The sequence below is a fragment of the Buteo buteo genome, chromosome 1 (assembly GCF_964188355.1).
Source record: "Buteo buteo chromosome 1, bButBut1.hap1.1, whole genome shotgun sequence".
NCBI classification, from domain to species: domain Eukaryota; kingdom Metazoa; phylum Chordata; class Aves; order Accipitriformes; family Accipitridae; genus Buteo; species Buteo buteo.
Window position 1 is genome coordinate 30,493,798 of NC_134171.1, and position 16,084 is coordinate 30,509,881.

General features: G+C 44.6%; 1 protein-coding gene across 1 annotated transcript in view; it reads right to left on the reverse strand.

The window, feature by feature from the left end:
• The window catches only part of LNX1 (ligand of numb-protein X 1), a 75,402-nt gene extending 63,336 nt beyond the window's left edge, over nucleotides 1-12,066 (reverse strand). Inside the window, exons 1-2 of the mRNA XM_075025847.1 lie at nucleotides 11,877-12,066; nucleotides 4,222-4,702 (exon numbers count right to left, since the gene is read on the reverse strand). Of these exons, the coding sequence (XP_074881948.1) occupies nucleotides 4,222-4,607 (386 nt within the window). The 5' untranslated portion in view covers nucleotides 4,608-4,702; nucleotides 11,877-12,066. The remainder of the gene's footprint in view (nucleotides 1-4,221; nucleotides 4,703-11,876) is intronic.
• Between the last annotated feature and the right edge of the window lie 4,018 nt (nucleotides 12,067-16,084).

Consider the following 16,084-nt stretch of genomic DNA (forward strand, 5'->3'; position numbering starts at 1 on the left):
CTGCTTCCAAAGCAGAAAGCAATGGGGACGTACTGCTATTATTAGCCTTCCGGATGGGAAGCAGCTAGTTCACAGCACGGTTTGAAGCTGTTGGCAAGACGTTGCTGAATTTTCTTCACACATACGCACACACACAGACACACAGGCAGACAGACAGACCCCCCAAAACGCTCGTGGCGAGCCCATTCCCACTGCTCGGGTGAGACAGACAGACAGAGAGCACGACGCCGGCGCGACCGTGCGTACTCACAGCTCGGAGTACAAGAAGTGCAGGTTGCCCACATTGTCTATGTAGTTTGCAGGACTTAGCCAAGGTAGGACCAGTAACAGGAGAGCCTTCATTTTCAGTGCAGGGCTGGCACTGCTGCTAGGTTTCCTCCTTCCCACCGTTTCTCTGTGCTGGTGGGACACACAACGTGAAGCTTTTGTGCCAGCCAAGCCCCTTCTAAGCGAGCCTTTCCATTTCAACGCAATGGTAGCACATTATGAATCGAGCTTAAATCCCTTAAACGAAGCTACACTGCAAAAATCATTGACCTGTAAGAGGATTACTCGATCTGACTCTCGGATGGGTAGACGTGAGGGTTTAGGGACAGCACAGCGTGGTTGGCGAGACAGTGACTTATGCTGCAGAGGAGAGCGATGCTCGGGGAAGAGACCTGCCTCCTGCAGGATTCAGAGTGGTTCTTCAGAGGCAGCTGGTGCGTTTACATCACTGCCCACAAGCAGATGGGTTACGAGCTAAACTGCATCACGGAAGGGTGTAGCTGTCTGACAAGGGGGGGAAAAAAATGCCCCCCGCGGAGTTTTGAAGCAGGCGATATCAGAAGACCACACCTTTTTAAAGTAAAACACCACAAAAGATCACAGCCAACTGCTGGCTGTTTGCATCTCCATCTGAATTCCCCAAATCCAGTCAGATGTTTTTGTGCAAACATAAATCATGTAATAATCCAAGGACATGTCTCTCCTTGGGGTTGTTTTTTTTTTTTTGAAGGATGCAAGAGCTAACATTTTAAATAAGGATGCTTTCAATGGACTACTCCATGGCAACCAGCATTTAAAAAAAAAAAAATAAAGTTCTCTCATCAATTACAAAGCACAAAACAGCAAACTCACCTTGTCCCATCAGTGACCTTGTCTCTGATCAGGGCAAACTTTCATTTTCTCGCCGAGAACCAGGATTGGTCTGAGCCTGAATCATGTAAGAAATGTGAGGACTGCCGACTGCCCCGGTGACTTTAGCGGAGTCTACTTGAATTTATTCACTGAGAACACAGATCACGTTCAGTCGAGATTTCAGATGGGCTCTGAGCTGTTCTCACTGCAGGCACTGGATTGTTTATGATTATTATTTTATTTTTTTATTAGCAAAGTCACACACTTTCTCTCCCCTCTACTGATTCACTGGAATTAAAGAGATCGGTGTCAGCTCAGTCTGCTCAATCTGTGCCTGGGCATGCTGGAGCACAATGTCCTTCTCCTCTCCTGCCCTGCCATGAGTTGGAGGTGGGATGGCAAAAGACGTTCCTGCATTTCTGAGAATTAAATTGGGCAGAGGTATAAGATACCTTTGGTGATAATTAATTAGTGCTGTGCTTAAAAAAAATAATGGTACTGCACAGTCTCTGCAAGCACAAGGTTGCAGAAGTCCCCCTTTAGGGGTCACTCAGAAAGTTCCCTCCTAATTCTTCCCTCGGGTGGGAGTGCCAGTGATGCTGCGCTACTCACCCCCTGGAAAGCTGAAACCCCCAGCAGCAAAGGTTCCCTGTGATTTCCTACTCCCCAGCCTCTGCAATTATAACCATACCTTTGGCCTTAAGGTAACTCAGCCCTCCAAACCGTCCCAAGAGGAAGGAAAATCCATGTCATGAGTGGTAAAGAAGAAGCTGCCCAGCCTGTGGAGCACTACCTTGTACTGCACTACCTTAGAGGCTTTAGGGTTTGATGAGAAGCGAGACCACTGCTCCATCTCTCCAGTCTCCTGCTCCTTGGGTTTGCAAAGCCAGGACTTAGTGGGGGGAGCCTGCCACTGGGGAGGAGGGACAGCAGAGGCTGTGGGAACATGTTACTAAGCCAATTCTTCCTGCCCCTGGCTGGGGTCAGGCCAAGTGAGCCAGAAGCATAGGATCTTGAAGATCCTGAGGGGAAAATCCAAGCCATGGACATTCAATAATAAGAACTGGAATAAAACTCGCCAGGCTTTTACAGAACCAAAGCATGGTTTACAACACTGCAATTCTGCAAAGTATGTCTGTGAAGGGTATTTTTACTACTACCTTAAGGAGAAGAGACCAAGACACTGGAATGGCTTGCACATGTCCATGTAGGAGACTTGACACTAGAAATCAGGAATTGTGCTTGTTGTGTGGCTTCTGTGTAAAAACCAATATTCCAATTTGCTTATTTATTGTGTGTGGGTTTTTTTCCTGTGAGTTTTATGGCCATAGCACCATCATCTCAAAAAAATGAAGACAAAAAGGAGGATCTAAAATACATTAAAGTCAGCTATATGTATGGCAAAGGGAAAGGGTATTTGCACTAAGGGGTCAATATTTTGTGGTTGAAATCTATAGAGAAACATAATCTCAGTGATAGCAACTCACAGCAGACTGTCAGTCCCTTTACCCGCATTACTACTGAAATTAATATTTGAGGCCTGTCAGACAAGTGCTGATCAAAGGTAGAAAAATTATAAGTAACTTTGCTAATTTTTCCCCTTAGCAGCAGAAAGCTAACCTTGCAGAGCACCTCTGGCCTGGGCTGGAGACTGCTGCCACCACCTCTTACTCCATGAGACAGCAGCACCCTCAACAGGGAAAGCCAGATCCAGAACTGGGTGGGCCAAAGGCACCCAAATTCACAAACACTGAGCCTCTAGCATGTGAAGTGGGCTCTTGACCTTTGCAGGGGGTCAAGAAACCCTTTGCTAATGGTTTTTTTCAATTTTAGTAATGTGAAATCGTCCTGGTTTTTAGTTGGTTAAATCACTGTAACTTCAGTAAATATCTTCAGTGAATAAATTCCCCATGAGAATCCAGGTGCTTCAGGAAACGAGGTCTCCAGTTCAAATGGGGATGTGTTTGAATGGCAGGCTGCAGAGCTATTTCCAGTTATGGGCTTCAAGACCCTGCAGCCTGCAGCCATGTGAACACACCTCTGTGCTCTGGCTGGCCAGCCTGCTCACCAGGGATGCTCTGACCCTCAGCATTACCACATCTGTGCAGGAATGTCCCCCCAGCAGCAGTCCGGAGCACTGCACTGGTCTCCCAGGGCTTCCTCCTCAATGCACAGGCAGAAAAACACACACCTAGGAATGTGACTCACACCTGAAAACTACGGGGGAAGCTGTTTCACTGGACACCAGATACAGGCCACAAAAAAGGGCATCTCTTAGACCTCAAATCTAAGATCCCCTCAAATCTGAGGTGCTGTTACCTGGACTATGCCAAAGCACTTGTCTGCCATCAGAAACCACAGCCCTGAATGCATCTCTTTACTCTTTTGAGAGGAAGGCAGAAGGCAGAAGATGCAAGACAAAAGCAGCAGCACGTGCTTTTACCCTGCAAAACAGAGGATCGTTCATCATCAGTTCTCTCCTTGCAGATGAACTAAACTGCTCCCTGGAGAGGGTGTCCTGGCCACCAGGAGAGGTAAGCCTGGAGGGGGAGTCCAGCCAGGGAGCAATTCCACACCGCCTCACCCTGCGAGCCCCACAGTGCGGTGGAAGGGGTAAGTGCGTGCTCACCTGGAAGAAAGGAGCACTCGGCTCCAAAGACCAATACCAAACTGGAATATTTTCTGCTCTAGTTCTCATATAGGTCATTTGCGATTCAAAAAAGGACCGAAGAAAGGGCAATTATAAAACGCTTAATGTACTACTAAAATATTTATGGTAGCTCAGCTTCCCAAAACTCACAGATCTCTTTGGATGACTAAATACACACTTCCATTATGCAGCTAACCACAAGGTATCTGCCCAGAACTGCTAATGATGGTATGAAATACCTTGAATGCATTTGATTCTAAAAAAAGAGTAAGATATCATCATACAAATGGACTAAATTCAGCTCTAAATTAATGATACTGTAGTGTTACTTGGGAGTGAAATCAATAAATCTTTCTTTACATTAACTGTCTATTTTAATCAGCATTAACTGAAGATTTTTTTTCCTCTCCTTAAGAAAAAGTGAAAAAAAAGGTCTATCAACAACAACTTACTGGGTTTGGAAATGCTGTTCAAGGTGACCACGTTGCACGACCTCTGAGCAGTGTTCTGTGAAAGGGCAGCTAACCATTAGCTTGTCCAGGAGGTTATTCACTAGTATGCTGGACTTTCTGCACGTCTGGAGAATCACAAGCTTGCGGTCCATGGGGCAGAAGTCTTTTTCCACAAGGAAGTTCGTAAGGCAGGCTGCGCAGAAGGTGTGACCACAGAGCGTGTCTAACGGCTGAAGCAAAGGTTGCAGGCAAATGTGGCATATCAGATCATCATCTACTTCTTCAGTGTAGCTGTACAAGTGGTTTTCTTCTGGTAAATGTGCTTGGCCACAGGTGACACAGAGTGGCGGGGAGCTACCCTCCATTTCTTCTTCCTTCTGGCTCATAATCAGAATTGATGCAATTCAAAAGAGGGCAGATGGGAATACCCGACCTGTTTTCTATTTGTGAGAGCCACAACAACACTTGTGTGCCATCAGATCTGTGGGGAAGAAAGCCGAAGGATTATGTTCTGGATTGTTGTCTCTTACTGTACTTACAGTATGTATCTGGATGTGGGGTACTCTAGCAGGTAGTAGGGAAGGACTGCATCTTTGGGATGGGAGGGTGAAGCAAAGAAGGGGGCAGAAAAAACAAAGAGTTAATTCCAGGGACTTCTTTTCTTTTAAATCTAGCTCAATTTACACAGTTACTCTCACTATAAAGAAAGCTACCAAAATAGGGAGAAATACTATAGGGATTTAATGGTTGAAAACCTTAAATTAGCATATAATTGCAGTTCCAGTCAGCTGATTTTGTGGTCACGTTACTTCTGCTGGAAAAGCAGCAGCATGTGTAGGCAAACATTGCAAGACTGTGTGCAGAAACACATGTAAGAATAATGGTTACTGCCCAAGCTGCCTGCTAAGGACAGCAATGGAGAGCAGCAACTTCACCTAACAAACACACACAAGCATACAGACACTGTACACGCAGCCAGAGGGAGGACAATTTGGGTCATGAGGATTTAGAGCTTGAGACCCTCTAGACCATCCCCATCGCACAGCAACAACAGACCTGGGACCCTGCATTCAAAGCTTGCCTGCTTATCCTCCCATGGCGCTGCTCTGGATGCCTCAGGTCAAGCAGTTATAACCATCTGCACCAGCATAACCAGTTCAAAACTTCCCGTTTTACTTCCCAAAGTATCTAATACCTCACACACTGAAGTGAAGTCCACAACACGGTGCCAAGTACTATGTCACTCAAAATTAGGCCTATTCCCTTCATAATTCATGTTACAGAAACCCAGTGTGTCCCTAACTATAGGCCCAATTAGCTCTGGCCAGAGCACCTGCCTGCTGGTATTTTAAAGATGTAAACTCTGTGGGTGGCAGCAAAACAGAAGAGTAATTTGTAGTTTTTACTTGATGAACCCCGACTGCTTGTTGGAGCACTTATGTCTCATTACATCTGTGCTTATTTTGATATACTGCTTTGAAAATAAACATGAAGATATAAAATATGCAATGGCCTAATTACTACTTTTGCTTGAAAATGTAAATCTTACTTGCTGCTCTGCCGTAACACTGTACCCTTGCTTCCAGCTTGACTTAATTTGCTGAGACAACGTGTCAGCCTCAGACACACACATTTGAGGGCAAGGGAGGGAAAGAATAAAAAAAAAATCTGACTATGACAGAGCATATTTTCATATAAAATAAAATCTTATTTTTATGCAAAGCTCATGGGCTCTAAACCTGAGAAATTAAACTTTATCAGGGCAGGTTTTTTCTAACATGAAGGTAAAATGATAGCCCCACTAACTCTAACCAGATGCCTAAATGTCAAACATTCACTTTAACGCTTTGCTGGATCCTATTCTTATGTAGTAATTATGCTAAGTGGCTGTATAATAATATTTTTTGTTTACAAGGGTAAGTAAGTTCTGCATAAGCTCTGTCTCCTGATTAGCTGTAGCTTCATTTGAATTAAAATCATCACCTATTAGAATTCTTGCAAATATTTAAAATACTTTATACTGCGACAAATGTTTCCTTTTGTAAAAATATTAAACAGAGCTTTATGAACAGCCCTTTGTGAAGAAATGAACATCTTTCTAAGTAAGTGCAGAAAACAGCTGCACCTGCTATCTTAACATAGGAATTGAAAACAGTATTATTTGGTTCTACTAAGGTGACACACAGCAAAATGAAACAAGAGAAAAGATGATTGTGAGGCTGAGGTGGGGACTGTTTGGCCATTGACTCCTGGCAGATAGCTCTTAGCCAACTTCTCGATGAAGCGAGGTGGCCGCGAGCTGGTGTTTGATCTACCAGTAGCTTGTGTTTCGCAGAGTGAGAGGGAGAGCATGCAGCTGATCTCCGCTCTCCTCGCTCATGGAGGGAGCCCATCTGAAATCAACAGGGCCACTTGCAAGAATGGCAATAGGCAGCTTGGGAATTTCTGGGATTGTGGCTTCAAAAATAGCCATAAAATGAATTTGAAATCAATAAAGCATGACAAAAATAGCATTGGTTTATGAACTTTTTTCTTTCCTACAATTTTGAAATGCCTTACACCCGGGGCAACCAGGGGAGCAGGCAATATCACGCTGTTTCTCCACTCTCCTGCCACATCCTTTTCATAGAATCCTAGAATCGTTGAGGTTGGAAAAGACCTTTAAGATCATTGAGTCCAACCGTCATTTTGTACCAGCACACACAGGTAGACCCACGTGGGTGCTCTCCCCGTGCACCAGGCACCAGAATACACCAACTGCAATGTTCTGTTGCCTCACGGATGTTCCCAAGGACAGACACTCTTGCTTCCTGCTGACAGGAGGCCCAACGCGTGGCTCCCGTCAGCGAACACGCTGAAAGCTGGACCTGCAGCCCTGCTCTGAGGCAGCAGCACCCCGCAGGAACAGGAGCGTGGGCATCCGAATGGCCCCCTCCCAGCCTCATGCCCTAACCCTGAAAGTACCACTCCTCCGCTCCCACATGCACAGCCCATCAACTCCCCCAATACAAATTAGGTACAATTGGAAACAGTGCTACAGCTCCGAAGCGACTACAATTATTTCCGCAATGACAATAGGGAAAGAGAGGAATTGCTGCCCTAAGGCCATGCTCTGCTGCAGCAAAAATGATGAGAAGCCCCAGTGGACGCAAAGCCAGATTGTCCTGGCCACGTTACAGATACTCGCTATGAACCTGACATGCTAATAATGCATTGCTAGTGAAAAAGCGCAGGTGTGGAGAGCTGTACCTGAATTTTACAACGTTTACATAAATTACAAATACTTGTTACAGCACAGGGAAACAAAACCATCCATGTTAATTAGTAACAGGCATTGAATTTTTAGAAGGACTTAATTCAAGTCCTATGGCCTCTATTATTTAGAAAATTTAGACAAGATAATAACATAAATTTGGAGTGGGGGGATAAAACTCTTTCAGCCTCTTCTGGCTAATCTGGTCCATGTTCACCCATGATGAACTTTCTTAAACTGCTAGACATATCAAGCAATGAAATGATTGCCAACTGTCTTTGGGAGGTGATTATATCACCAAAGGAGTTAACATGGAGGGTGTGAGATGGAGTTGTTGCACAGATTCGGTCAGAGGCAGACGTTGTTTGCAATGTTTGCAGTCATTTGTATTTATAACATCTATGTGCTGTCATAACAAGCTACATAATTAATTTCATGTCCTTTTAGGAAGCTTAAAGTCTCAGTTCCTCTTGAATAACGTAGAAGAAAGGGAAAGGGAGATTTAAACTTGACCTGCTGATAACCAATGCATATTTCTATTTCTTCTATTAACTATGAATAATAAAATACACTTTGAGCAAGGAACCCTGAACAGGTAGATGGTAAACCACAGCTAAGTGAAAAAAAGGTAATTATTACCTGTCTGAACATCTCTTCTTTGAGGCCTGTGCTTGTGGGAGAAGGAGAGGTGAAAGAGGGGGGAGGAATCCTACGTTCATTTGCAGTTGGTGTCAACACCACTGGGCGAGGATGTCACTTTGGCAGTCTCATGCTGGCTTATAGCGAAAGACATATTGACAGGGACTGGTTGCTGCATGGATGATTGGCAGGAGGAGCTTTTAGAGGTGGTGGTGGTGCCATGCCCAAGAAGACAACACCAGCATTTACTGCTTCACTGCTGTGCAGGAAGTTTTCAACAACTCAGGTCCCAGATTTAGCATAGTTGTGCAGCGCCTAGCACAGCTTGGCTTAGATAAATAAAATTAAGTACTGATTTGTAAGAATTTCACAGTGTTGTGACACTGCAGTAATTCAAGTTCCAGTCCAAGGCAGAGACCTGAAGCACAGGAATATGGTGCAAATGATGAAGGAAGAACATTGTCATTCTGGATATCCATACTGCCAAGCTTTCAGCCACAAGCTGGGATGAGAATGGTCACATCAGGGGACGAAATAACCCCCAGGGCTGTGACCACAGTGAAAGCCAGTATCATGGTAACACCTTTACTTTAAAAAGTTACTCAACAGACTGCACTGATTTGAAGGAGTTTGCACCTTACAAGTCTTCACTGCTTAGGAATTTGCAGGCACCAGATGCGTTTAAGAGAATAACAAAAAAAAACCAGACAAAAAGCATGGGCAGTAAACATGGAGAGTAGGTAGAGAGAACACCTTTCATCTCTTTGCACAGTCAAGCCCATAGCTGTCCCATCCCAATGAAACATTTAACCAACCTTAAGCTTAAATCCTGACTTACCATCACAGTTACACTGGCAGCAGTGCAGCAAGAGGAGGGCTCGCTGAGCAGAGCAGCAAAGCCCCACTGCCTCCGCCCAGCCACAACATCAAATATTAACCCAGCAGTTCAGGAGGCTGCACTTGGAAGTAGCGTGGCACAAAGTGGAAGAAGCTTCAGGTAGCAAAAAATGAGTAACCAAGGCTAAAAGAGAAAGAATTAAGTGATGACAGATAGTGAGGAAACAGCTAACACAGGAAGGAAAAAAGTAGATGCCTAAATCTCAGAGAAACAGTGACACAGAGCCTGGAAGGGCAGCAACCAGCTTAAATCCCAAATGGTAAAAGACAAGGCAGTAAATGGGCATCACTGGAAAACAGAGTGACACAGATGAGCTGCAGAACAGGTAGATTAATTTAGCTCCAGTAATTCTGAAGTAGCATGGCTTGGGGTTAACAAAATTCTCAGTCAGGGGAAAGGGTGGCCAGCATATGAATGAAAAATGAATTCTGAACAGTACAGTAAGATCGTGAAATATTAGTTGGTTTTTTGTTTGCTTTGGTTTTCTCTCTGTGTATGTAAATAACACATTTTAGTAATGTTCTTGTTTTATTTTTGGACTCCAAGCATGTGCATAACAAATCCTGCATCTGCTGATTAAAAGGGGATGCCTTTTCATGCTCTGTTTCTCTGCCACACAACCCTGTAGGAGGTAGAGGCACTACCAGCAGAGCTCTCGTGCTCTTCTTAGCTGGACTGTGATAACAAAGCCGTGCTGCATTCTTCCCCCAGCCCCTGCATGGGCTGTTATCTCCTACAAGTGTGCATCTCAGTCACAGCCACCCCTGCATGGGCTGTTATCTCCTACAAGTGTGCATCTCAGTCACAGCCACCCTTTTGTGTCGTTCAGCACGGCACTGTATGGCCAAAGGGGCTGGTCTGCAGGCTTGTAAGGAAACTGCTCTGCAACAGCAGCATTGCCTGCTGCCAAGTAAAGTTAGAAGCTCATTAGTCTTCCAGAGATGCTTTTACCTGGCCTTCCTTTCACCACGCTAGCTGTGAGCATGCTGCAACCAACACCTGCCTTTCTTGATACTCACCTTGTTTTGCTGAGAGCCTGGCGACTGCCATCTTGCTCGTTAATGTTAAAAAATACCAACATAAGACTTCTAGGAGACTTGGCACCTTTCACAGTCACAGAATTAACTCTTTAATGAAGCCTCAGCCCAGCTGCCACTGGCTAGACATGGGCAGGTCAGGAGATGTGGGCATTGTCCCCATCTAGTGGCTCACCCACACTGGGGAGAAGAGTGGATCACAGCCAGGAGGGAGCAGAGGTCTTCCTTCACCCTCAAGCAAAAGCGCAAACCCCTCAGGTTATGCAGGGTTAACCGTGACAATACTCAGGAGAGCATAGCCCTTACTGCTCCTGTGAGAATCCAGGTTACAAGATCACTCCACCAATTTCATATTCAGGGTTTTATAATGAGGCATCAGGTTGAATGCTTATACAAAGCTATGTGCCATCAGTTAGATAAATTTTAACGCTGTTTTAATATATTGTCTTGCATCAAACTCTCTTACCTGGTAGCAACCCTCCCAGCTTTCCAGTTACTGTTTTTTGTACCACTAACTGCTTCTCTCCAACTGAAGTTTTTTTATGGATTACGTTGACTTTACTGTTCAAGGTAGTACTTATTTTGGAGGCCATCGGGCAGTCTGCTTGTTTCAGAATACAAGACAACAGTTGTGGAAAACATTATAGTGACCCACACTCCAGTAATACATATTACACAGTATTTTACATCCCAAAAGAGAGTGATTCACATTCCAAAGATCTGGTTAAAAAATATCATATAATAATTTGCACCAACCTTGGCATAGCTGTACTAAAGGCCAAAGGGGTGAGTCAGTCTGCCTAGATATGAAACTTTGTTCAAAGGAAGGTTATAAAACACTAAGGTGCCTAAAACCTTATCATCATGCCTTAGGACCAGCATTCCTCCTATGTATATCTTTCTCTCTCTTGTTTTTCCCCTCCCCCCTTATTTTTTAAATCTGTTCTACCTGTAGAAAAGTCACATTTTCTTTCTGCCTGAGGTGTAATCAGTAGCAGACAATCTCTAGCGGAGATTTATTATGGGCAGAGGTGAGATGCATACCTCCAGGTAAAAAGTCAGTAGCTGGAGAAGAGTTGGGGTTTCCAGAGATATTGATTTAGCGGATAAGAATTCAGCTTGACTTTTAAGTATTTAAAAGTTCAGCACATCAGTACAGAATGTCTCTGAGACAACAAACAGGAGCTCCAAAACCTCTCCTCTGCCTGGCCCCAGCTTTAAGACTGGTTGGTTTTTCAAAGTTATTATTAGTCAAAAAGTCCTTCTCAGAGCTTATAACAATCAAAGCTCTTTGCAGAGCCTTTAGTGATGAAAGGCATTTCCAACCGAATAGAAAAATCCAACAGTACAGTAGGTGAATAACCCCGACTTTTTAAGTTGTAGCTCAAGCTGTGAAACCTAACAGAAATGTCATACTGTGCCTGCACGCACAATAACTTCAAAACCCAGAACCAGATTGTTTGAAAAAAATGGTTTTCTCTGCGGCTCATGCTGGAATTTACAGAATAAACCAATGCTGGAAAAAGTTTTTTGTTGTGGAATTACGTATCTGAAATGTCTGTTAGGAATGTATGGAAATATAGTCTGTTTTTTTCTTCTGTTTCTCTCTCGCACGCCCACGCAAACCTGAATTGCTCTTTCTGATGATTTCATGGATACAAAACTTTGCTTAGCATGTTAAAATGAAAAAAATCAGCCCAGAAGTAATTTGAGAATATTAGGAACAGCTGGACAAGATTTAAGTGAAGAGAAGATCTGAATAAGACAGTACATACCCACAGGTTAACCCACCCACATGACAAGGAACACGTCCTGTGAATGAACTCACCTTAGCAGAAGGTAGTATTTCTGAGAAGACTTGTTGCTGGCATGCCTCTAGTTGTCAAATACTATGTTGGTTGAGGTAATAATTTCAATTTCTTCCTTTTTTCAAAGTTCAGTAAACCCAGACTTGGACCAACAGCTTATCTCAGAACTACAAGCTTAGACTCCAAGTGCAAGGATGAGTTGTAGCAAAATGGGGAGGCTGTGGGTAACTGCTTCCCAAAGGCACACGGTCTACCTGCTCGAAGGAAGTCAATCATGTGGCCAAAGCAAGGCTATGTGAGCAATTATGATTGACTCCTAAAGGGCTTCCTAAACATATGCTCATCCTAATTGACATAATAAATGCCATCGGCATTTCACATACTAAATTATAAAATTGCATGGCTAGTTATGTAACAAAAGGTGCGTTACCGCTCTGATTTGGCTGATTGCTCCGGCTGACTTTGGCAAGACTGGCAACCTCACAAATACCACAAGCTTCCTTTCAGCCATTTGACCAAATGACAAAACTGTATTTGTGTGGCTGGACAACCGCGTGCCCCAGCTGCCTTTCAAGATGCTGGTAGCTAGGAATAGGTACAACAGTCCATGCAGACTTCATGAGGGAGTGCACCCCCAGTCCTTGCTCCAAGGATGTCTGGTGTGTCTCTGTGATGGGGGATGTGTGTCTGCCCACCCTCCTCCTGTGTTTCAGAGCAAGGAAACGTGGACCTGAAGACCACTATGGAGCTATGGGGAGATCCAGCCAGGTGCTACTCAAGCCAGACAGCCTAGCCCCCCAGGCATGTACAGACCCACACTGGGTATATCGCAACAGTGAGACGTTACACAAAAACCTTGCTGCTGCAAAGTAAAGTGCAAAAGTTGGAATAAAATGCATCTGCAATAAAATAAAATAAAATGCTCTGCACCTTCAGCATGAATTTAGTTCCTGATATTAACTCCATGACACTGCTTCTACCCTCTTTCCTAAAGAAACAGGGTTGTTCTGCACTTGTTCCCTCTCTCTGGGAGTATCTTTGTTCATTCCTGCTCTTTTGCTCCCCAGTACCTTTTGAATCCATTTTTCAATTTCAGCCCACTCTGACAGAATGGCAGAAGTCTCCATATATATTAAATTATCACAATTAGCATGAGAATAGGTGACGGGGTAGGAGAGAGGAAAAAATTTGTGTTCCCACAAAAAGCAAGACTGCAGAGTGAACCCAAGCCATACTGCATATCAACGAAGACAGGCAGGAAAAAGGAAATAAGCATAGCCAGCCCTCAAGAAAAACTGATGTTGGAGCTGCACCATATTAGACAAAGCCACAGAGAGATAGTGTTCACTAAGTCTTCTGCCCACTGAACCCTGATATGTAATCCAAAAAGCTTGTTCTCTTTCCCTTCCCCACTTCCAGCTTCCATGCCTTACCGTGCGCAGCAGGACAGGCACTGAGACGGCCCATACCATCAACAGAGGTACCCACCTGAACAAAAAGGTTTCTCCCTAGGCACGTCCCTTGCTTTCTGGCTTCCTAATGAGTGGATGTGCTTTTTACTACGTTCCCAAGGCCAAATGTACCTAGACCTCTTTGAGAAGAGAAGACCCCTTCCTGTACCATGTATCATTCAGCTATTCTCTGAGTTGGCCTAGCTGAAAGAGTACAGCAAAACTCCCCATGACCCTGGTCCATCAGGGGTAAAAAATGACCCTCAACATGACTGCAAGCTGCTGCCAGTATGCAAGGGTAAGCGGCTAGAGGGTACTGGGGAGCAGGGAAAAGGGGTTGATCATGCCTGGGGTAGATGGAAGGTACAGCTGGATGGTGGCACCCTGGTTGCCAGTGGTGCCCGTTTAGTCTCAGAGAAGAGTTGCTTGTCCTGATTAAAATCTTTTGCTCACCATGCTTTGATGATTCTGTGTCTTCAGACAGCAGGTAAGTAATCTCATTGACTTCCTGATCTGTCAGAACAAGAACATTTACCAACCCCCCCCAAACAACTCCACCCTCAGCACCCTCTAAAATGCTTTACAGTATCTTTTATCTTTTTTGTGGTGCAAAATCCAGTGTGATTTTGCAGGATGACATTTATGTTGGTAAGGATGAAGAACAACCCGCCCAACTCACTTGCAGCTTCATGACATGTGAGTGGCTCAGCCAGTTCAAATGCATCCCAAGAGCATCTGTACGTCCCCTGTTAGATGTTCGCTCCGCAAGGACAGACACAACACAAAACTGCTTCAAGAGCTACAGCATCTGCACGAACAACCTGGCATGCAGACCATGTGTCCTTCGTGCGGGCCTGCCTTACTTAACTTTAAAATAACAATGCAATAGGCAGAGCAAAATGCACGGGAATGTGAAAACCTTAACATAATACAGCTTCACAGTAAGTCTTCATGTCTCTTCACAAGCCTCCCCCAGGGCCCCAAGTGGGTCAGTGGGGCAGGCAGGCAATGCTGCCTCTCTGCCCCCTCAGTGCCAGGGGGGGAAGAACTGCTGAAGAGGGAAGGAAAGGGCAGGGGCAAAAGCACCGTGGAGGACTTCTCCCCGAGAGGATGTTGAAGCCTTACACCTTACCCTGCCCCCCATGGCCGTGGTGCCCGTCACCCTCAGACCGCACAGCATCTTCTCGCATGTGACCATGAGATAACATTTAATAACTACAAAGTGCAGAACATGTGATGGATAACCCTGCTAGTAACACATCATAAAGTAAGCTGTGCTTTAATTACACTATGCCTTTACAACTGCTCCTCTGGTCCAGGAGCCTCTTAACGCCTGACAAACTGCTTAATGAGTTCTCACAACACCCCGTGGGGACCTTTTCTAGGAGCAGCCTGCAGCATGGTTAGGTGAGCAGGGGAAGGGGCAGCTGGCTGCTCCCATGCAGCGGGACCAGGCTCCTGTGATGCCGAAGCCCAGCCTCCGTCACAAGAGTCCTCGTGCAGCAGCGTGGCCACAGAGATGCTCTCAGACATCCTCTGAGGGAAAGCCCTCACAAACCCTTGACTTCTAGGACTGCATCCTCTGCTTTATGAGCATGCACCCACAACAGGGACAGCAGCAACCGGCTCCCCTGTGTGACTCGTCTAAGCAGGAGAAGAGAACTCTTTAGGTAAAACCTCTGGCCCATTGTACTCGATGGCAAGATTAAGCAAATTCAGTGGAGCGAGGATTTAATCATCTGTATCTCAATTCTACTTATGTTGCACCTAACTCCAGTACTATAATTTATATATAATTATTATTAGATTATATATAATCTAATAATAAAAATATTATTACTATTAAAGATTATATATATTATCTATAATTTAAGTTATAGGTCTGTAAATGTCTGTAACTTAAATTATAACTGTGTCTTATTCTTTCTTCCTCCTGCCACCTAGATCCACAAAAACTGACTGAATAACCAAATTCTAACCAGAAAAGAACAGTCCCTATTGAAGAACTGCATGAAACAGTGACACTTTGCTCTTTAAAATAACACAATCTGAAAGCATTCCCTGCCACCCCGTGTCAGGGTGACAGCTGCCAGGACCCAGTCCTGTTCAGGAACCTGGAAGAAGGAAGGCACAAGTCCAGGCAGAGTAGTCAACAAGTAAATTTCAACAACTTAGGAGCGTGGTACAGCCTAGAGGCAGCCTCCTAAATAATGGGCTGACACACAATATGCAGCTGGAAACAGACATTTCAGGGGGCAAGGGGAAGAAGTTTGGATGAGCTTACAGGTGGTTTGCAATACCGAGTGCTGAATTTCACATTTAAGAAAAATGCACTGTTTGAAAGAGGAAAACATATTGCATGCTGAAGAGGCTGAACCCAGCAGTCCAACTACTGTGGTCTGACTATCAGTTTTTTGGTGCTAATACTGGTTACTTTTTGAGTCTTGAATGAACAACGCACTGCCTTTCCCTCAGTTACTTCTCTTATGAAGTAGTGCTGACAGTGCCCATTTATATCTGCTGATAGTTCCTACTGCTCATTTGGGAGTGAGCTGTGCGCTAGAGCTTATAACCGTCTTCCAAATGGAAAGGACTGGGGAAACACAAAGTATTTGAGCAGGAGTGGATGCAGCTCTCTAGCTAAGGCTGTGCAATAGTTTCCGTTCCAGGGCACCTTTTTGTAGCAGTATAATGACTAAGATCCCTGTCCAACAAATGTCTCAGCAAATAAATTTTGTTTATTACAGTGACCAAGCCCTCAACTACCAAAACACATC